A 24462-nucleotide genomic window follows, 5' to 3' on the forward strand; every position below is an offset into this window, starting at 1 on the left:
AGTGGTAAAGTCTGTGTTCAGTTTATCATCTCTAGACTTCCACTTTTGTTGGATTACGCTAGTATGTCGTTGTTGTTGTCGTCGTCTTGTAGTTAATGAAGTATTACATTTTTATTGTGGACTCTAAAAATTGTGAGATTGTACGTACTACTTCCCCAACTCTCTATGGAGGGTTCCGTAAAAGTTTCACAGTTAGATCGTTCGAAAATCATATCACCAAAATATTCATAGGTTAACACACGAAAAATTAAGAAAAATTGCCTAATTCCTATAAATTGGCCCCTAAATGTCCAAAATAGACTCTAAAAATTGTGAGAAAGTATATACTATTCCTCCAACTCCATATAGAGGGTTCTATAAAAGTTATGCAAAGAAATTGTCTGATCACAAAATATTCATAGGCTAGTCCATGGATTTGGTGCGTTGTGGCGTCGGTAAGGTTTTTTTGAAATTTTTTTATGAAGACCACCGTGATGAGTTGGGGGAGCATTACGTATAATATCTCCATTTTTTAAGGCATATTTTTGGATTTAGGGGCCAACTTTTAGGAACTATGCTACTTTCGTGGTTTTCATGTGTATTAGTCCATTGATTTTATGGCTTGTAGCGCTTGGGGGGTTTTTCTAAAAAAAACTTTATGAGTACCTCTGTAAATGAGTTAGGGGACCATTATGTACAGTCCCACCATTTTTTTCACGCATATTTTCTCATTTACGAGCCAACCTTTAGGAATTACCCAACTTTCTTAGTTTTTCATGTGTATTAGCCCATGGATTTGGTGCCTCGGAGCACCCAAATTTTTTAAAAAAAAAAACTTTATAAGGACCTCCGTAATGAGTTGGGGAAGCATTATGTACGGTCCCACCATTTTTTCCAAGTATATTTTCGCTTTTACGAGCATTACATAAATGATTTGGGGAGCATTACGTAATACACGAAAAACTGAAAAAAAATCACCTAATTCCTATAAATTGGCTCCTAAATGTCCAAAATGGACTATAAAAATTGTGAGATTGTACGTAATACTCCCCCAATTTCCTACTGAGGGTTCTGTAAAGGTTTCGCAAAGATCGTCGGGAAGCCATATCATAGAAATATTCATGGTCTAATACACGAAAAACTAAGAAAATTGTCTAATATCTGTAAATTGGCCCCTAAATGGGCAAAATTGACTCCAAAATTTGTGAAACTGTACGTACGGTTCTATAAAGGTTTCGCAAAGAAATTGTTCAGAAGCTATGCCACCAAAATATAGAGTCTGAGCAACAGACAGTTATCAATATCTAGAATGAGACTTGCTTTTAACATACTGAATTTTACTGATGTATTTTCTCTTAAGTGACTTGTCTCTAGGAGAAAAAACAAGGAACAAGATTCACTAATCATCCATCAAGAGGAGAATAGCAACAAGTAAGACATACAACAGCTTCTTGGGCAACAGCATCTCCAGGGAGTGACCAACAGCAATCATCAGCGGAAATCGGCATTTGTCGTCCGATGGATCCTCATCAGTCACCACAGCCAGGCCATCAAAATCACAGTCCCAACTGTTCTGATTCTTGAGCTGATAGTACATGTTAAAAGCATAGGAGGCATTCCCTTCTGTGCTAAGATGGTTACAGGACGAGCCATATCCCAAAGCCGTGCAATCTGAAAGACTGCACGCGTAATCTATGTTTTTTGGTAAGTCTTCTGCATTATCTACATCTGTTACCACGTTTTCTGGTTTAAGTATACACCACCTTTTGTGCATATAGTTTACACCTTCTACTGCAACCAACCCTTTATCCTTTTGCATTCTCCCGGATAAATCTAGCTCGTATTTAGGCTTTCCGTCGAATTCAAACATTCCCCAATGCCTCTCAAAGTTACCTGGAGCAATGCTTTTAGCATTCTCATCAATAAGGCTGAATAAATAAACCTCTATCTTCTTTCCCTTTCTTGCAGGAGTTCCTTGTTCACTCAAACAATGTTTGATCAATCCTTGGTTAAATCTCATAGCGTTATCAATATTAGCATTCTTATCTCCATCTGTTGGCCAACCTACTTCTCCTACTACGATTTTCATGTCAGTGAAACCAGCTTTCTTCAACGACCATACAAGTGTATCGAAATTGGCATCAAACACGTTCGTGTAAACATAATCTCCATCTCTGACAGGCTTGTTTGAGCCATCAAAGAAGGCAAAGTCTAATGGGAAGTAGATGTTCCCATATAGACTGAGGAATGGATAGATGTTAACGACGAAAGGGGCATCATTCGAATACAGATATTGGACAATCTGGAGGGTTAAATCGCGCACTTCTGGCCTGAAATCACCAGCTGAGGGTACCTGATTTGACTCAGGGGAGAAGTAAATGTCTGCATTGAAAGGGATAGTTGCTTTCACCTTTGCCCCTAATCCAGCTTTGTTGATGGCTTCTTGAACATTTTTCAGTGCTGGTAATATGTACTGCAGGTACGTCCCGTTGTACGTTCGGAGAAATGGCTCATTTCCCACTGCTACATACCTACATTCATTTGAGAAATGCTATTTAGAAATTCAAACAAAACTCCACTGATAAAAACTCTACTGATAAAGCAAATGAAATTACTTTAAGTTGCAAACACATCACAAATGGATTCAATTCCTCTAAGTCCATGTTCCCTTTCCCTTTCCTAATCTTCCTATGTCCTACAATTACGCCTCAGTGTCAAATAAGTTGGGATCGGCAATATGAATCCTAAGTAATGTGTTTTTGCATTTAGGGTGTGTTTGGTTAAAAATACTGGAAAATTTTCTCTAAGTAAACAAGTTCAGTGGAAATAAGGAATTCGGGTTTCATAAGAAGCATTTTACATTGATTGTCTCCTCCGCACCCTCCAAAACACTTCACCCCCATAGCTTCCAACCCCATACAGTTAGCTTACATTATATACAAATGCTTTTCGAACAATATTTTCTGCATACTTAGCAAACACATGAAATAAGTAAGAAAACTACTTATTTTTCAAGAAACATTTTCCTTCATAGCAAACACACCCTTAAGCTCAACTCAACAACAAAAAACTTTGAATAAACTAGGAGAACTATTAACTACAACAACAACAACATATCCAGTGTAATCCCCAAGTGGGATCTGGGGAGCGTTGTGTAGTACACAACCTTACCCCTACCTTCCGAAGGTAGAAATGTTGTTTCCAACACTCTCGACTCAAGTAAAGCAAATGACTACTAAGAAATGATTAAAGATGAACCTGATTTTGACTCCATGAGGATAAGCATAAGCAGAGACATTAGCTTCAACCCAAGAATCCGCAATTATAGGATTAGAACTCAAATCCTCCAACATATAATTAGGAATTGCAAGCATTACTTCAATTTCAGTACCAATTAAAGCATTCAAAATCACTTCATCTGCTTCAAACAGTTTCACTTTATCAAATCCATTTTCTATCAACATCTTCACAACACTATTTGGGGGTAATTGGTGAGTTGCCATTGTACCCCAGTTCACTCCAACACTCCCAAAACTCCTTAAAAACATACCCATAAATGCAATTCCAAAAATATATAGAATCAAGAAATCATCCATATTTCGATTACCCATTACAATTTTTTCTATTATCTACAACCCCTTTAATGAATCTTGAAATATTGTATGAGAAAAAGCTGATTTTTTTTCTTTTTAGTTTGAAGAAATATGAAAAAAAGGTGAAAAGATCACAGGGGAATGAAGGGAATCTTGATTCTGTTATTCCGTACAACAGCCATTTCGCGCGGCTTCTAAGAATTGTCAGAACTATATAGAAAGTTTGTTAGTGTTCTTATTTTCTTATACAATAACACCTTGTTACGTATCATTTTTTAATATATCGTATTGTATTATATTATATTAATGAATTGAATATTTGGAACTTCGGATGATTATATCATTTTCCGTCGTTTCATTGTGTTATTACACTAACATTATGAAGAATAAGATTATCATATTACAGAGAAAACGTAAGGCGTACGGTAGAGGTACTATTAGAAAAAAGGTAAGCATGCTAAGTAAAATAGAATTATTAAATAATAAGTACAGGGGCAATAAGGGGGGTCTGAGGTTCGAAACCGCATGCATGCTTTTTCGATTGTGCTCAACGCAGGGGGATTGCTTGATACGATTTACCTCTCCTATATGATTTGTGGACTATTACACTACAATAGAATTTACCTTGTGCATACCTAAAGTATAGTCGTTGTGGGTTCCCTTGTCATACAAAAAGTACAAGCAATGGAATAAAGATCAAGGTAATGACGTGATTACACAAATCTATTGTTACCCCAAAACTGCACTTTTCATCATTACATTACATGATAACAAATTTGGCAATATAATCCAATAAAATTGCCAATAACTGAGTCTCTCTGTCAAAAAGTCTTTCCGACCCTTGAAAATGGAAAAAAAATTCTGATAAAGAGCGCTTCCTCCTTTAACGAGCCTTAAAGGTGCAAATTTCAGAACCAGTGAATTCCAATACCAAATGGTTATACCCGCGAAAATATAAAATAAAAGGCTAAAGCAAGCTATGAACATATACATATATAAACATATCATAATGCAGCAAAAAACAAACTAGATATGAAATCTAGCATCATACACAACAAGCTTAGTTGCTCAAAGGAGGAAGACCCTTTTATCTCCTCTTCCCTTTAGGAACTCTGCAAAAAACACCATTAAATACATAGGAATAACCAACTTCAGACATCAAGAAAAAAACGGTTTTGCCTGTTTCTGTTCTACTATGCAATCTTACATACAGTTGAATATTTGCATAGGAACGAAAAAAAGGCACACCTTCGCTAGCCTAGAGCTGCCATCGGTTGTGTACTCTTATGGCATAAACTCGTGGGAATAATCAAATTGGTAGTATATACTATACAGGAATAACATCACCGTCCTGAATATCGTCACAGGTCAAGATGAGACCTTCTACGTAGGTTGGAAGAAGACAACGGAGCCATTGACAGCCTATTGAAATAGGCTCAGGTGGTGGAACAATCATTAGCACGTTCTCTTGGAGCATTACAACGCCCATGACACTTACGATGCTCCCTTCTTTGATGTAACTGTAATTTTTTAAGCAATCAGCAAGAACCTTAGTCTGGGGAAGCTTTCATAAGTTGGAATAAATACATGAGTTTCGCTGAATAAACTCAACTTACCCTTCTTTCAGTCGCATTACATGGTCGTTGCTTGAGAGGTTTCGATCAGCAAGCCATCTTATGAAATTGGGAGACAACTCACTGTCACTCGTTACATCAACAACTGTTTTTGATTTTACAAATGGCGCCACCTTTGCTCCATAGCCTGCCTTAACCAGCGCTCTTAATCCAGTCTGGAAGTCTGATATATAGAAATCACCAACATAGTTCTGTTACCAAGAAACATATGTCAGTTTCTCATTAGACAATAGACATAACATTTTTTTTTAACTTGGTGACTTCATTAGACATAACATTTGGAATCATGACCACATAATCCTGGGATGAGGGGAAGAGGCAAAGGATCAATTGTCACCACTCGTTATGACCTCTTAGGAGTTGACGGTACAAAATTTTGTATATCAGAAAGAGTAACAGGACTATTGGTTTTAGCAAAATCTGACCAGTAGAAGTCTCTAGAAATTTCTGAAAACGTAACCCTCGAAGTTGGTAAATGATGTTGGTTACAAGTCTTTTTAACTCTATGAACTCACACTGAAGTTTGTTTGCTCAGGCTTGAAGATAGATAGTCCATCGCCTTATGTGACCTGAATTCCAAAACTTCAGCTTGAACTGCTAACTCCTTCCGTTTCAATTTGTTTGTCTTACTTTCATTTTTCGTCCATTTTAATAAAAATCCCCATTTCCTTTTTTCCAACTCTTTAATTCTAACTTCCCACATGGCATGTTTAAGATCAAAAGATTAAAAGGTATTTTGGTACATTCTACGTATCTTTAGTTTAAGACCACAAGATTCAAAAGTTTTTTTTACTTTCTTAAACTTCGTGCTAAGTCAAAATCAAACAAACAAGTTGAATCAGAGGGGGTATAACTTTTTTATAGTTCCCATGTAATATTTCAATGACACCACAGCTTATGGAACCTTGACTATTCCATCAGGTACCTGCTACCTCCCCACCAGCATAGGTACCGGATGACCTCCCCGAAGCATTTGTATTCAACTTCTAACGAGGATGAAATAGTATAAGTATCAACATAACTATATCTATGCCACTGTTATATAATAATAACTATTGCACTTAAAATAACATTCGGCTGATACCAATTGACACTGAGTACTGGGATCAAATCAAGAAATACTCAAATAGTTGATATACAAACCAACCTCTGAATGCCTGCGTCCCCATGAAAAGCTACGCTGTCTAGGATTTGCACAATTTCCAACGCAAGCTTTGTATTCGTGCAATTCAGTAGAAGCATATACACATCTTGGTACCCGCTGAAAAGAAGTTTCAAGAGGGATACTGCCGCAGGTGACAACCTACAAAAAGAATAGAATTTATATTACTCCCTAAATAACATCCTTGAAAGTGTGCAGGATTTGGAATGCAAGATCTTTATGTGTTACAAGTAATTCATTGGTAGTATCATGGTAAACTTTTGATAAGGTAGCATAATGGTAAACTTTATGTGTGCATTCATTTTATTTTTTTTAAATTGAGAAGCTAAAGTAATTATATACATTAGAATAGCACCGAAGGATGTACTATTACGGCTGTATGAAGAAGCAAAAGAACAAACAACAAAAGTGTTCCCCGTCTAATCTTGTACGGATTCTAATGTTTTTAGAACTGTTTTCATTTACGTGTTACATCCTACACCATAAGCAAAACAAGATATATAGTTTCTGTGTGCATTCATGCAAAAACTAAATTGACACTTTATAAGGAACATTACAAAGTAAAACAAAGTAACAAACTACAGTCCGATCTTTTCCATCTTTACAAGACACCAAGGCTTGACACGGTCTAAAAGTTCTCACCGCTAAAAGTTCAGAAGAATTAATAAATTTCCATCTAAATTCCAAAGAAAGAATAAAATTCTAGCAGGTGTCATCAACTCTATCACACTCCAAACATCAAAACGTGATTATTTTATACCTAATGATTAAGAAGATTAAATATGACTTAAACATAAGATTCATTTACATCTTCTGGGGTAGAAACATGGTTAATAGAAGATCACAATCGTAGGTTTCTGATTCCCTAGGTTCAATATCTGCGGTGTCTATTAGAAAAGTGAATTATGTATGACAATCCAAACTGAAATTTTGAGCAAATTAGCAAAGGACAGAGAGCCATATTTGGAGGCTCCAAGCAACAAGAAGCACAGGGAGAGTACTTAGTGTGTCCAGCTGAATACAGCAAGTCCTTAAATAACACTAATAATGAAGCTTCCCTTTCCAACATTGTTTGCAATTCATGAGGGGTATGGTTCCCATAGCAACTCAAAGATGAAGTCCAAGAAAACGGATTCACTTAATGTAGCAATAATTTAATACCGTAGAAATGGGTAAAGTTTGGGGACACATATTTATCTAGATTTTACTCAAACACCATAATATACGCACATGTTATACAATAATTGGATTACCAAATTAAAAGCTAACTTTGACACCTTTTTTTCTTCATTCGTATAAAGAAAAGTAGTTCTCCAATTTTTGGGCTGTTGTGGATTGGTTTTTTTTTTTTTTCCTTTTTGTGGAAAGGCTGGATCATATTTGGCAAATGTGCATTTCGGAAAACCACTACATGAGGGGGTTATAGAAATACAATAATAAGACCTATTTAATCATTTTATCAAGTTATTGTGAAAGCAGAACTTGATGTCGTTTATGGCTAGAGGGGTTAGAAGGGTTATAAGCAAGCAAGAAAGAAGCACAAGTTCTCCCTGTTTTAGGTAGGATAGGAATTCCAATGAAGGACTAAAGAAAAACAACAAATACATTTTGGATAAAGGAAACAAAGAGATAATTAGAACCTGAACGCTGCATACAATTAAAGGACGGCCATGAAAAAACAGTACTTATTTTCTTGTATCAGAAGAAAAGAAAGGGCAGCACAAATAAACTTATAAGAAGATAAGAAGTATTTCTCTGTTGAATAAGTAACGAAAGAACACAAGATATCAGAAAGGTAGTTCTAACCCTCTTATTCTTGTTCATCATATATCTTCAAATATCGTCTTTATAGATAACTAACAGTCTATTAAAACTGCATAAAAAGTATATATATCAGCAGCCAGTACATATCCACTTATCATATCATTTTTTCCTTAACTATCTTCTTTCCTTTCCGTCCCTCTTCTAACTCGTGGATAAGTACACTTAGCGATTTATTCCCCCTTTCTACCACATCATACTGTCCTAACTCCTATCTACCCACTTTCTAAAACAACTCATACGCAATAAGAATTGAGTAACTTCAGATCAGTACTCTGCAGCCAACGCTTTGCAAGACTAATACACCAGATAAAGCTATGTGCTTTAACCCTTCCTTAAGCATAATTTAGGTGACTTCACGTAAAATCAATTCAGGAAATTCTACCTCACAACTCAAATCAAAGCGTATCAAAGATCCGACAAGAACAATCAAAGTGATTCCACAACACATGGTCATCATTGCCTCCAAGGACAATATGGTAATTGACAATCTTAAGACACCGGATAAAGCTATGTGTTTTCACCTTCCTTGAGCATAATTTAGGTGACTTCAGGCAAAATCAAGAAAATTCTTTTCCAATTCAAATCAAAGCTTAGCAAAGAGATCCCCCACAAGGACAATATTGTAATTGACAATCTTAAGACACCGATAAAGCTATGTGCTTTAACACTTCCTTAAGCATAATTTAGGTGACTTAACGCAAAATCAATATGGAAAATTCTTCTCCAACTCAAATCAAAGCTTAGCAAGGACAACACATGGTCATCATCACCTCCAAGGACAATATGGTAAATGACAATCTTAATACTATCATCCAAAACATCTATCCTACTAATCAACCATAACTACCACCTAATGACAAAATCATTACTATATTTAATAAAACATTTTAAGACATTTCAACATCACCAAACCAAATTTAGTAAATATCAAATACAAATAAGAAATAAAATGATATGATTGAATTTTGACATATGAGTTGGAAATTACCCCAGTAACCTTCACAAACTGTCCATTAACAGCACCTCTAAGCTCAGCATCTGGATATCTTCTTAGAAACTCCACCAAGCCTCGCTCTTTATACGCGTAATTCCACAGCAAGATCATCAAAATTGGAGCTACAGCTGCACCAACAGCCACCAAAATCACGATTTTTTTCACGGTTGCCATCACGAAAGCACCCGCCATTAAAGCCATCAATATCACCACGAATAACACCCACATTGCCACTCTTGAAACATTGAAACCCATCTTTATATCACCACTCAAGCTAGTAACAGAGGAGCCATAGACTATTTTTTTGAACGAAATTGTCGGCTCAAGCTGACCGGACCTCCTACCGGCACTGGAACTCAACGGACCAGAGTAAATGAGACCCGTTGGCTGAATTGGACCGGAAGAGGACTTCTTGGGAATCGGGCCGGAATTGGAGGATTTGTGACCACCCATTTGACCCGAATTCGGCCCGGATCTTACGGATCCACTGTTATGCTGAGAAGATGATGAAGCCCTCGAAGATGGTTTTTTCAGAATTGGTGGGCCCGTATGGTGGTCCCCAGTCGACCTGTCGATGCCGTACATTTTCCCAAGCTCGCCGGACTTCTTGACGTCGCCGCCGGTGTACGGAACAGCGCGAGATGTAGCTGTGGGTCGTTCCTTTTGCTGTTCGGGTCGGCCCGAGACAAATAACCCGTTTCTCAGCTGGTGTGACCCGATTCGAGAACTCATATTTTTGTTCTCCATATGTAGAGAATGAGAAATCCAAAAGCTAAGCTTTGCAGAAAGTAAGTGTTTAAGCTTTTGAGAGTGGAGAAAAAAAAAAGGAGATGATGAAATGGAGAGTGGGGAGAGTGGGGAGTGTGGGGGTGGGGGTGGGGGTAGAGGGTGGGAAAAAACAAAAAAGGGCATTATAGTCAAATTTAAGTGTTTTAAAATAATTGCCCCGACGATCAACAAATGAAAGTTACTCTGAAAAAATAATATGTTAATGACCCGATGCTCAACAGATAAAAGTTACTCTAAAGAATAACATGTTGATCATATAATCAGAAAGTTTAACATCTCGAAGTTTACGTTTTGTGACCTATGATTGTAGTAAGGTTTGGATCATTCCCCTGTTAAACCAATACGTTAATTGAGTTCAAACTAATGCAAGACAATTCAGATCATATTTAATGTGGATGTTAAAGAATGGTGAAGAACGGTTTGATGTATTGGTTATCATGTCCATAGTGAACGTTGGATAGTCAAGAATAGAGCGATCAATATGATGAAATAGTGAGGATCATTCTCCTTAAATCGAATTTCGAGTTTAAATTATTTTGCATGAAGAACATTTACGAAATCTTTGACTATAACGGTTTAAATTCAATATTGAGCATAGAAAACTTATAAAACTAAATGATTCAAAAAAAAAATTATACGAGCTTTTTAAATATTCAAATTAATCTAATCAATAAACTTCGAATATCAAATGATAAAAGCGAAAAAAAAGAAAAGAGAACACTAGTAATAGTTAAGAAGTAAAAAGTTGATCAACTTGACTCATCTCAATGAATGCAATTTAATTATAGAAGTACATATGATTAGAAATGATTAAAGCATAATTAAACTAAATATGGTATATTCACCTCATCATGCTTTTAATTGTAGTACTAATTAATTCTAATTAAGTACTAAACAATAAAATAAGGGATTAAAAATACAAATATGGACATGTGATTAATGATATTGACATGTGTGTCCCTGTCTATAAATTGTAGTACAACATGTGCTGTCTTTTTCCAATCTAGGAGGTTGCTAAACATATTTTTTATATATTATTTTATTTATTTTGTTATTTTTGAGGTTGGAAGATTGTTAGTATAGCCCATTCAATTTTTGGTTTTTTTTGTTTGGTATTAATTGATTCACTATTTATATAATTAAAAAAATATTGATTACTTTTCATGTCTTTATAATTGTTTCTCTATTTTATTTTTTGTGTCGGTAGCAAATAAGCAATTGCCACTTGTAAGCCTTTTTTGTTATTATTAAATGAATAGACCTTTTGGGGGAAAAAAGAAGTCACAATTTGTATATACTAATAATAGAACCTAAAAAATATTAATTTTGTCTTAATAGGTTATTAAATATAATGTGATCATTTAAAATTAGATTATAATAAAAGCAATTGGAGATGATATCTTAGTTTGAAATTAAAGTCTCCCAATATGTCAAACTTTGAATTGATTAATGCAGTAATGTACTAATTGCTTTTTTGGGTTAGGATATAAGGTTAATTTTATTTAAGCTGATGGTCTATTGAAAACAATTAATATCACTTGTCGGAATATTATTGTTGTTGTTATTGTATATAACGTTAAATTAAAATGAAAGACATATTAAAAGATAAAAAGGAAATCAGCAAAATAACAAAATAAATTTGATATATTCCTAAAGCTAGTTAATACATAAAGAAGCATAATTTTACTACTTTATCTTAAAACTTTCAACTTGTTAAGTTATTTCAATCACTTTCAAATCTTATGTCCAACAAGTGAAGGATAATCTTTTGCTTGCTTAAGTTAACTAATTAATATATATATATATATATATATATATATATATATATATATATATATATATATATATATATAAACCCTTTTAATTCTCAAATGTAATAAGTTTCTGACATCAGATTCATTGAATCTAAAAATAATAATTATGTGGATCGTGATATATTCAAGTTCATATATTTAAAATATATTCAACTTAATATTAAAAAAATTTAAAGTCAAACTCATTAAACTAAAATCTCGAATCCTATCTCGATTTAACATGTCATTTAGTTAGATAAATATGAATGTGAAATGGTCAAATTAGTTTTTTTTAATTCCTATTTAAAAGGTAAAATGCTCCCTCGTCAAAATTAAATATAATTTAGATCTACAACCTAAGATCAATAATATTGTTTTATTATAGATAAAAAATATACAATTTAAAATGGCAGAATTACATTGTTATAAATAAAATAATATCGATTTCTCTAATCTAATAAGCTTGTGAATAATAGTTCCATTTTAAAAAACTTAAATACTTATTATCACTCAATTAATTCTATTAAATAACATGAGCTAATTATAGGTAAAATTACTAAAGTACACTACATATGTTTACCTATTATCAATTAATCCCTTCTCTTTCATAAAAATTCAAAAATCCCTACTTTTTCCCCAATTCCTATTTTCCGGATACTTTATTGTGAAAGAAATCAAACCCATCTTCCTCACCCCCAAAATCTCGCCTATAATCTCTCCCACTACCAAATCAGTTACCGCTTTCAAAGCAATTTGATTTCCAAATGATTCAACAGTGTCAAAGTTCAAAATAGGTATTCTTCTTCTTCTTCATTTTTCTTTCAAAATCAATTTTTTGTTTCAATCGATTTTGGATTATTTGTCACAATGGATCATCCGTCTTTTAATATTGGGATTTCCCAATTAATAACACCTAACAATGAACAAATTTTTGAATCTGAACACGGAAACTTGAATGAACAGAGGTCTAAAAGCTTGCATGCAACGACATTAATGGCGAATCGAACTTCTTCCAAGAGAAAATCGAAAACGAAAGTGGGGTCATCATCTAAAGCAAAGGATGCAAAAACTAAAAAGAAAAGGGGTAGAAAGGTTGCCCCTCCCATTTTACGACCAACACTACCCATGGTATGTCTATCTTTTGCTTTTAATTTTACACATTGTTGAAAAATAAACGTATCTAGTGTATATTGTAATTTGTAGAAACACTGATTGTTTGGGTTTGAGTTTTACTCTTAAATTTGTAGATGAAAGATATGGTTGTTGAAATAAAGTATCTGTTACTTGTGATTCATATATCTGTTTATCAATTACTGATATCTTATTGTTGATTTTAAGGTTTCATTGTTGAAATAAAGTATCTGTTACTTGTTGATATTAAGGTTTCATGGTTGAAATAAAGTATCTTTTACTTGTGATTCATATATGTAGATGATAGAAAAATAAGTATTTGTTTTACATTTGTAGATGAAAGACTAGTTTAAGGCAAGTTTTGTGTTCTGCGATTTGTATTTAAGATAGGCAAGTTTTGTATTTAAGATAGGCAAGTTTTGTAATCTGTAGAAACACTGATTGTTTGGGTTTGAGTTTTACTTTTAAATTTGTAGATGAAAGATATGGTTGTTGAAATAAAGTATCTATTACTTGTGATTCATATATCTGTTTATCAATTGCTGATATCATATTGTTGATTTTAAGGTTTCATTGTTGAAATAAAGTATCTTTTACTTGTGATTCATATATGTAGATGATAGAAAAAAAGTATTTGTTTTACATTTGTAGATGAAAGACTAGTTTAAGGCAAGTTTTGTGTGCTGCGATTTGTATTTAAGATAGGCAAGTTTTGTAATATGTAGAAACACTGATTGTTTGGGTTTGAGTTTCACTTTTAAATTTGTAGATGAAAAATATGGTTGTTGAAATAAAGTATCTGTTACTTGTGATTCATATATCTGTTTATCAATTGCTGATATCTTATTGTTGATTTTAAGGTTTCATTGTTGAAATAAAGTATATTTTACTTGTTGATATTAAGGTTTCATGGTTGAAATTCGTTGTATGATATAGAGGTTATTTGTTGTACAATGGATCATCCGTCTTTTAATATTGGAATTTCTCAAATAATAACACCTAACAATGATCAAATTCTTGATTCAAAAGACGCCAACTGGGCAGAACAGAGGTCTAAAAATTTACTGCACCGATATTAATGGCAAATCAACTTCTATGAAGAGAAAATCGAAAAAGGAAGTGGGGGAATCATCTAAAGCAAAAGATGCAAAAACTCAAAAGAAAAGGGGTAGAAAGGTTTCCCCTCCCATTTCTCGACCAACACTACCCATGGTATGTATTTCTTTTGCTTTTAATTTAGACCTGTCAGTATTGTATCCACCCAACTTTACTTACTCATTTCATTCAATTTATAATGTATCTTCTTTCTGTTTGCAGTGAATGCGAAACGTATGTAGCTGCTTTTGCTGAATTTCTGAGTGACGAAATGAAGGTCCCATCGATTCCTTTTCGAAGTGACTATCTTCGCTCAAGATATGCAACACTGTTATGGAAATATGGTACCGACAAAGCCAAGGCGGAATACGTTAGCGAGAATGATAATCCTACAAGGCTAAATGTGTCTTCATTCCATTGACAGATGATGAACTGATAAATGTAGAATAGTAGTTTATTTACTGACTTACAGTCAAGATATAAGTTTTATTGTTTTGAAGATACATTAAGTGTTTTGGAGTTTTCCTCCCCAAGCCAGGTCAACATTATATTTCTAAGTAATTCATACTTCTAAATTTGAAGAGTTTTTATGTCCATAATTTTTATGTCGCTTTTAAATTTGTTTTCAATACATTTTAATACCTTATTAATTTTTGTATATTATAAGTATTATACATATTACTACAGCTTCTACTACAGTGAATCTGATACAAAATTTCCCCAAACTTATCAAATATATGATACAAATTTTTTTTCACAAATAACAAAATTATATTCTTCACACAACATGGTACAAATTATATCTTATAAGGTTGTTACAAATCACAACGGATGATACTAAATCATTATCATTTACATAATATTATGTATATGATACTTAGGTGCTTCAAACATCTCAAATTGATACGATTTTATTATTTCATGCCAAAGTTAAAAAGATATATTAAGTATCAAATACACAAAATTGATACTAAAATTACTCTAACTTTTTTTAAGTTGATATTAAATTTCCAGAAAATTATTATGTACATGAAACACAATTGCGTCCACAAATATCAAAATTGTATGTATATGATATATAATATTGATAAAAAAATACTACATCCGATACTTTATTATTAGTAGGTACAAACTTTAGAAAAAGATATTATGTATATGATATATCATTGCTTCAAATGATACCTTTTTACATGTTGCCTCTTTTAACTTTGGCACACATCGTTACAAAGATATTAAGTATCAAATACACAAAATTGATACTAAAATTACTCTAACTTTTTTTAAGTTGATATTAAATTTCCAGAAAATTATTATGTACATGAAACACAATTGCGTCCACAAATATTAAAATTGTATGTATGTGATATATAATAATGGTAAAAAATACAACTTCCGATACTCTATTATTAGTAGATACAAAATTTAGAAGAAGATATTATGTATATGATATATAATTGCTTCAAATAATACATTTTTTACATGTTGTCTCTTTTAACTTTGGCACACATCACATCTATTAGACTATTATTCTATCCCATACAAAATTTACAAACAATTAAGTATCAGACACACAACAATGTATACCAAACTAACTTTATCAGAATTAACAATAAAAAAATGTAGCCAGAATTCAAAACATAACAATTTTCATTTATTGCATCATGAAATAAGAATCACAAATTTTCGATTCAACAATGCTTAGAGCCTTTGCGTCCCTTTTTCCACCTTCAACACACACAATTGCACCTGTTGTTGCATCAAAATTTTGTATCTCTTCATCACTTTTATCCGATGTATTAATGCATAGTGGATACATACCAAATCCTACCTCGTGTTTCTTCACTGCTATGTACAAATTTACCCCCATATCATTCTGAATACACAATGGAGATGAATTACCTTCTACGATGTATCTGATCTCCATATTTTTTTGATTCATCAACATTCAATTTTGCTGCAATTGCTGAATTAAGATTAACGAACGAAATATTTTCTCCAACCACTATGCCATCACTTCTGTATTGCTCGTATTTAACACCACTTTCCCATATTCCTGAATGCCTTAACAAGATCGAAATATTCATTACAAATCTTCACCAAAAAATGCGCTGCAATTTTTTTTGAATCAGCCTTCCAGAGCTTTTCGCAAAACAGGAAGAGAGAATTTTAAAATTTGAAATTTTAGTTCAGTAATCGTTTTATGAATGACTGATTTGTAGATGAAAGAAACGTATGCGTGAATTGTGGCAATGAATTTTTATTTCTGTTTTAAATCCCTTATTTAACGCACTAAACTGATAAAATCCCCTTTTTAAGGCACTAAACTGATAAAATCCCCTTTTTAACGCACTGAACTGATAATTACAGCTTCTAAATTAAAGTATCCGCCCGCATATTAAAGTATCTGCAAGACAATAAAATAAAGGGAATTTTGTAATTTATGAAAGAGTAGGGATAGAAAGTAATTTGTTTATTATACTATGTGCTTTGTATAATTTTTACATTATATGCTTCAAATAATGATGTCAAGGACATGACCAGTTTGTGGGGACTTGTGGGGAAACCATAATTAAAATTTGGAATAAGAAATATATTATTTGTACCTTATGTTTGGAATTCAAAAAAGAATACAATAATTGATATCAATAATAGTGTTTATTTTTAAATTTCATTCTGCTTTTATAGAAAACTAAAATAATCTGCGTAAATAGAAAATCACATTGATTTAATTAAATAAAAACACAGTAGAGAATTAAACTATAATAGATATATATTTTTTGGTTGCGCTTAGTTTAGTATAAGATTATTAAACTCGGCTATGCCTTAAATAAGGATCCCAAAATCGACTATTCGTGCACTTTGCCCTAGCTAACCGAACCGGCCTATTGAGATTTAATTGGGCCTCCTTCAAGCCCAGATAACATCAAGAGCCTTTAGTATATGGGCCTAGCTTCAATTCCAAGCCCAATCAAAATTTTCATGGACTATCTACACTTGAAAAGGACCTCACTTTTAGTGAATGGCATGGGCTCCATTGGAACAATAAGGTCGTTATGATCATTACTAAATGGGAAAAAGGACAAATATACATCCGAACTATCGTAAATGGTGTGCAAATACCTTCCGTCATACTTTTAGGGCATTGGTGCCCCTGTTGTTCAAAAACTAGAGCATATATACCCTTATACTAACAGACATATACACGTGTCATAATCTTATCCACCGATCCGACATTTATCGACAAATAAGATTGCGCCACGTGTCCTTATTTAGTCTTCCGTTAGAGTGAAGGCATATATGCTCTAGTTTTTGGACGGCAGGGGCAACAATGTCCCAAAAGTACGACGGAGGGTATATGCATACCATTTACGATAGTTCAGGGTATATTCGTCCTTTTTACCTTACTAAATTTATCAAAGAGATGAAATATAATCAAGGTATATCTTTTTGTCCCAAGGATTGAGTTGTCCATCCATTAAAGCAGTGCATAAGCTAGATTCAAAAATGTCTTGAGATAGATCGGCATGGATTTGTTTTTAAAAAGAACGGATACATATCGGGTGATAAGTTTTTAAAAATACCATAATTAAGGGATTGTAATAGGATGAATAAGATCCATCCACCGTTAAACAAAGATCTTGAATTCAGGCCTTAGGTATGAAAACGAATCCTAGTAGGGAGCACTTTTCTTTTAATGAACCTTATACAACACGAATCTAGATTAATTGAGACTTCAATACATATATTAAACACGAAATACAAAACTAAAAAAAATAAAATATGAAACAATCTATGCATAAGACAATATTAAATGAACCATTTGGTCCCAACAATTTTATTTCATGGCAGTGTCCATAAAGAAATTAAATAAATTTTCCAATGAGTTAAGGTACATTATCCCCACATTGAATAGGAAGTATCATAGTTATAAAAATTCCAAACTAAGAGGATCTGCAAAAATCTTTCTTTGAAGAAATTGTAGGTTGGCTTAAATGCAAAGGAATAATGAGATATTTTTTCAATTAAATAATAATGACTTTCGTATCAACTTACATTAGTTATATATATTTTGAAATTTTATCATATATTTATTATTTTCTATCAATATAAGATATTAAGTAGTTTATATAAGAAACTATATACATGTACTTATGGGGAACAACACAAGGTTGCAGATTTACTAGCTAAGAAAGAAGCAAAAATATAGCAACTCCTCCCGTATTTGCCAATGATACTTATTGACATAGATGTATGACAAGAAAATACTCGTAATAGCTTCCCTAGCAAACAATCTAACTACATGTATATATGGGTTCACGTGAACCCGGTGACCCCCTCCTGGATACGCCTTTGCCCTTGCCCCTCTAACTCCATATACTTAACACTTTAGTTAAAAAGAAAGGGGGGGGGGGGGGGGGGGAGGACAAATATATACTCAAACTATCGTAAATGGTATGCAGATATTATCTGTCATATTTTCGGGATATTGGTGTCCCTACCGTCCAAAATTAGAGCATATATGCCCTTCACTCTAACGGAAGACTAAAATGGACACGTGACGCAATTTTATTCGTCGATATGATATTTAATAAATGTCGGGTTGGTGAATAAGATTATGACACGTGTATGTCCATTATTGTAAAAGGTATATATGTTCTACTTTTTGGACGACAGGGGCACCAATGTCCCAAATGTATGACGAAGGATATCTGCATACCATTTACGATAGATCGGGGGTATATTAGTTCTTTTTCCCTAAAAAGAAATATTTCCCCACTTTACTCCATCATTAGGATCAATAGTGTTCCACTAGCTCTTCCTCGTGTGACTCAAATCCTCAATCTATGGATGAAAGGTGAAAGTGCTCACCATTAGAGCAAAATCTCACTTGTATATTCTCTAAATAGAAGTTGTAGTGATGTTTATATAAACTAAATTTTTTTCTAAAATTTGTGACTCTTAACAATGTTGCCACTTAAAAGGGAAACTTTTTTTTTTCCCCCTTTTTCTTTCTCTCTGTCAAAGTCTTGAAAAGCTTTAATTTGATCTTTGAACCAAGAATTCACGAGACTTCCCTGAAATCAGTGCTTTGACATTCATCTTTCTCTGCCCCAAAAGCCACCAAACTACTCACTTTTCCCAAAATGACTATTGCAAAAGAGTCTTGCCATTCTCACAGACTACTTCTTGAAAAAAGACTCTATTTTTATGACTATTCTTCTTCAGTTTTTGTCACCTTGAAACCCCTTTTGTTTTGTCTTCATTATCCATGCCTTTTACATAGCTGTTTCTTGTAACTTCTAGTAAAAAAAGACTCCTTTTTTATGACTATTGAACTCAGTTTTTGTATTTTTAGTAAAAAGACTCCATTTTTATGACTATTGATCTCAGTTTTTGTCACCTTGAAACCCCTTTTACCTTTATTTGTGAACTTTAGTAAGAAAGACTCCATTTTTATGACTATTCATCTTTCTGTTTTTGTTACAATGAAACCCCTTTTGCCTTTTCTTCATCATTCATTCTTTTTTCATAGTTGTTTCTTGTAATATTTTTTGGTTTCCATGGGCTTGGAATTTCACTTTCCTTAACTTAATCATGCAAAGTTTTCTGTAATGGAAAGTTCATTTTCTTGGTGTATGGATTAATGGTTACCTTTGTCTTTGGTTCTTGTTTGATAGATTCATGAATTTAAGATTACCCTTTAGAACTCATGTTTCTGAATCAGTTCATGCATTTCTTGAAATCAAATCACACATTCAGAAGAAAAATCACCTTCTGAAAGTGTGTTTTGAGTTTTGACACTTCTTTTAAAAAAAAGTTGTGTTTTTTGGATCTTTTTTCCATGGCTACTTGTTTTAATCCTTTTAGGCTGAGAAGGTGTAAGAGTAAAACATTAGAATTGCCTTCTTCATCTTCAAGAACTCAGTGGAGTTCTTGTGATATGGAAACAATGGATAAGAAAAGATTTGATAGTTTAGAGTCATGGTCAATGATATTAGAATCTGATAATGTTGAAAGTTGGGAAGTTTCTAAAGAGGATCAAGAAGAATGGACAGCTGATTTGTCTCAGTTGTTTATAGGTAACAAGTTTGCTTCTGGTGCACATAGCAGGATTTATAGAGGAATTTACAAGCAAAGAGCAGTTGCTGTGAAAATGGTGAGGATTCCAACTCATAAGGAGGAAACTAGAGCTAAGCTTGAACAGCAGTTCAAGTCTGAAGTTCGTCTGCTTTCGCGTTTGTACCATCTCAACATTGTGCAGGTTGCAGTTCCTTTACATTACAGAATGATGATTTTTATGATCTATTATCGTGTTTACTTGTAATGATAGTTATGCTCTTTTCGTAGTTTATCATGTTTATTTGTATGAGTCTTTATTGCGTGAGGGTGGTGTCCGGGCCGCCTTGCACACGCCTTGACTATCCTATAGTGAAGAGGTCAGGAAACCGCACTCCCTTCGTCTCAATTTATGTGACACTTTTTGCTTCTCGAGATTTTAACTATGTTAAGTTTGACCAACATATTTTAAAATGTTTTTTTTTTCATCACATTGACACGAGAAGAATTGCAATTTATAGAACTTTTTCACATAGTTTTTGAATATTTGAATTTTAAGTTTAAAATAATGTGTTGATCTAAACCAATTTAGCTTCGAAGATTATTCAAATTGACTCTCGTTAAGCAAAAGGTGTCACATAAATTCAAAGTGCAAATAGAGCAAACATAATCTTTTTTGGTATATATACAAACTTTTGAACCCCCTTCACATACTTTAGGTTGGAAGATTGAAACTTTTGAATCCCCTTGTTAAAATTCTTGGCTTTGCCACTGTCTACAGTGCACTTGTTTTCTCTTGGTAGCATAGATGCCTATGTAATTCTTCTCACCAAGACTTAGGCAGATGGAAAAAAGTGAGTCTTGTTTTCTCTATGCAAGACGGTCTCTGTGTTTCAAAATTTACGAACCTTATTAAACACTTCCAGTGCCTGATCCCCTGTGGAAGCCCAAGTGTTCAGTTTATTATTGTATTTCAAAAAAAATTGACTAACTAAATATGCCACACAGATGCCTAGAGAATTGTGACATCACCGGTTAGTAGTAACACATGGTTCTCTAAGCACAAAAACATTGATGTCTAGTATTTGTCTCGTTTTAAGGAACATGCTTCTTCGTGTATCATTTTTCTGTTGTTCTAAATACTTAACTTTCTCTGACTGCTAGCTTATCTTCAGCTTGAATATTCATTCGGATGAAAGGCTTGAAAAGGCAGAAATATAATAGGTCTTAGGCATTGTTCTGATCCGGTGAAGTTCCCTGCATTCTGTCTCTAGGAGGTTTTTTTCAAATGCATCTTCCCTCTTTTATGTTCAGTTGTCAAAATTAATATGCTGTCCACGACCATCAGTGACATCGAAAAGACAAAAAAATGAAATAGGTGGGCAAGTAGGCACGGGGCATGTTACCAACACACACTTACTCCAACTCTGATGAAGTACTCAGGAGATGAAAGTAAGAACGTTGGAAAATCTGCTGGCATTAGTTAGGGAAGCAGCAAGAGACTAATTCAGGAAGTGATTAGCTCTTTGCATTTCCTGAGAAAAATAGATCAAGTTCTGTGTAATTTGTGCACCTTGACTCGTAGTGTAATTCATAAGGAAGAATGATCTTTGATTATTTAAGCTTCCGAGGCGGGCACTGGCAGGATAAAAGAAAATATTGTTCATTGAGTGGTTTTGTTGTGTGGGATATTTCAAGTTTTTTAGCTTTGTTTTTGTCCAACATTGGTGAGAATCCAATGCCCCGAAAACCTAAGGGTTCCTCCGCAAGGTTTGTCCAGGGAAGGTGAGTCAGGGCCTAAGATTGGACCGAAAAGCGTAGTGGATGGACATCATGTGAATATTCCTGTACTACCCCTTGTTGGTCCCTAGGAACGGAGGAGGCTAGGTCCAAATTTTCGTTTCTGTCAATTTGGGTTCCGTAAATTTGTGCAGCTTGTATTGACGCATAATATACTGTGAAATGAAACAAAAATTCTTACAGTATATCTTCTTTATCTACAGTTTATTGCAGCTTGTAAAAAACCTCCTGTATACTGTATCATTATGGAGTACATGTCACAAGGAACTTTGAGGATGTATCTCAACAAGAAAGAGCCTTATTCACTTTCCATAGAAACCATTCTGAGGTTAGCTCTCGATATATCACGAGGGATGGCGTATCTACATTCACAAGGGGTGATCCATAGAGACCTCAAATCAAGTAATTACTTCTGAATGACGAAATGCGTGTCAAGGTTGCAGATTTTGGGACATCATGTCTTGAAACACAGTGCCGGGAAGCCAAAGGAAATATGGAACTTACCGTTGGATGGCGCCAGAGATGACTAAGGAAAAACCTTATACTCGCAAAGTTGATGTATATAGTTTTGGAATTGTGCTTTGGGAGCTCACAACAGCTCTGTTGCCATTTCAAGGAATGACACCTGTGCAAGCCGCTTTTGCTGTTGCTGAGAAGGTTAGGTTCTAAAGCTGATTCTCTAATAACTGAATTTCTGGTTGACTTTGCTTTTAGACTTCTGGACATATTTTTGTTTCCTTTTCCCATTCATTGGAAATTTGACGAACTTATTAGCAAGAACAATTCTTCCTTGTCCTAAGCTCGATTAACTAGCCAAGAGCTAAAGTGACCTCCATTTCAACCTTTACTTTGGTTACCTGATGACAGGGTCGCTAAATTTTGCCCGTTGTAAGTTACAAGTAGAGGAAGCATACAAAGCACCTTGTCGAACGGATGACATTATTTAGTACTTCTAGCCAAAAAATGTGTATTGTTTAGAAGAGTATTTATGCACCCCTTCTTATGCCGTCCTTCGATGAGTAACCAGCAAAATTCGTTTTCTTCTCAGCCTTGAGCTGAACTCTAGTTCGTTGTACAATAGGCTCTTCAGAGATAAAGTTGTTTCAACCATGACTTCTTCACACAATAAGAGTGTTTCATATGCCGAAGATCTCTCAAGAAGATAGTGGCTATTAATATATCTGAAAAGTTTGAAAACCTTGTTGCTCGGACTCTTTCAAAATGTTACTGGCTGCGTGTCGGATCCTCCAAAACTAGTGCATTTTTGGAGTGTCAGACACGGGTATATCAACATTTTGGAGAGTCCGAGCAACGTAGGACTTTGAAATGCTCTTTTTCTCATTATTGCTTCTAGTTCTTGACGTACATGATGTGGGTAAAGGTATGCTTGAACACGGCATTATTACAAATGCATCGCTTAATTATCTTCTCTATGACACACGAGGTCACTCATTTGGAATAAAACTCCAGATTCCCGATACCTAGCAATAATCTCCTCTCACTATTTAATGATGGTTTGTGTCCCCTAGAGGCGTATAAGCATCGATGAAATGTTCATGGAGGTTTTAGTGTTTCCAAATATAGGACAGTGCATGTAACACAATGATCCTAAATTCAGAACAGGATTATTTCCAAATTTTCGATAATAAGAAGAGAATTCATCTTCAAAATGTTATGGAGAAATCAAAAAGGAGGAGGTCATAGTACTGATTTCTTGTACCTTCATATGTGGTATAATTTTCTCTATACGATAATCTTCCTATGAAGGGTGTTCAACTGACCACCCTTCGGTCTAATAATATAGCTCTGCCACTGGACCTCTACACATTTATAGAGCTAACTTGTCCATTGCCTGACAGAGCTAATAGATATATTGAACTGTTTTTTTCATTTCTATTCAACATTCATCCGTTTTATATCGTTTTTTCATTATTTTACAGAACGAACGACCACCTTTGCCAGCCAGTTGTCAACCAGCACTTGCACACCTCATCAAACGTTGCTGGGCAGCGAACCCCTCGAAGAGGCCAGACTTCACAGACATCGTTTCTGCTCTAGAGAAATACGACGAATGCATCAAGGAAGGCCTTCCACTGACTCTCCATTCAGGATTAGTCAGCCGGAACGCGATTCTTGAACGATTGAAAGGCTGTGTATCCATGAGTTCATCTGTAATTATACATGTCTGACTCTTTTTAACCAAACAAATAATTGTAATTTGTATTTGATCATCAAAGCCTTTTGGTTCTCCACTAGGTTTAGTAAATTACAACTTGTATATAAATATTAATGTGTAGTTATCAAATATGTGATGTTTAACACTATTGTGAATGGTCTGCTGGTGGCATTTCATGTATGTACCTAATTATGTTTCCCTTTTTTTGGACTAATCAGTGATAACAATGGTGGTTGTTGACTGGTTGAATATCGAGGCGAATTCATAATTTAAAATTTATGAGTTTCTATAACAACCTTAACTTACTACTGTGAGTTTACAGTTAAATACTTATAGATACAATAACATATCCATTGTAATCTCGCGTCTAGAGGTAAAGAGGTTGTTTTCAATAGACTCGGCCATTACCAGGATAGAGTTTTCATTTGCCAATTT

At 34.1% G+C, this 24462-nt stretch overlaps 2 protein-coding genes and 1 pseudogene across 2 annotated transcripts; 1 reads left to right on the forward strand and 2 right to left on the reverse strand.

Moving 5' to 3' along the window:
* Nucleotides 1–1340: 1340 nt before the first annotated feature.
* LOC125817870 (glucan endo-1,3-beta-glucosidase 8-like) lies at nt 1341–3633 on the reverse strand. Its single transcript, XM_049497376.1, has 2 exons — nt 3238–3633; nt 1341–2510 (listed from the first exon to the last, which is right to left on the reverse strand). Exons 1-2 carry the CDS (start codon nt 3588–3590, stop codon nt 1379–1381), a joined length of 1485 nt encoding a protein of 494 aa, XP_049353333.1. The 5' UTR covers nt 3591–3633; the 3' UTR covers nt 1341–1378.
* A 944-nt stretch (nt 3634–4577) lies between these two features.
* On the reverse strand, nt 4578–9925 carry LOC125817913 (uncharacterized membrane protein At1g16860-like). The gene is made up of 4 exons (XM_049497417.1): nt 9181–9925; nt 6354–6509; nt 5189–5397; nt 4578–5092 (listed from the first exon to the last, which is right to left on the reverse strand). Exons 1-4 carry the CDS (start codon nt 9916–9918, stop codon nt 4900–4902), a joined length of 1296 nt encoding a protein of 431 aa, XP_049353374.1. The 5' UTR covers nt 9919–9925; the 3' UTR covers nt 4578–4899.
* A 9455-nt stretch (nt 9926–19380) lies between these two features.
* On the forward strand, nt 19381–24205 carry LOC125817909 (serine/threonine/tyrosine-protein kinase HT1-like; annotated as a pseudogene).
* The last annotated feature ends 257 nt before the right edge of the window (nt 24206–24462 follow it).

Source organism: Solanum verrucosum, unplaced genomic scaffold, assembly GCF_900185275.1.
Source record: "Solanum verrucosum unplaced genomic scaffold, falcon-dt-bn FXZP01000254.1, whole genome shotgun sequence".
NCBI lineage: Eukaryota > Viridiplantae > Streptophyta > Magnoliopsida > Solanales > Solanaceae > Solanum > Solanum verrucosum.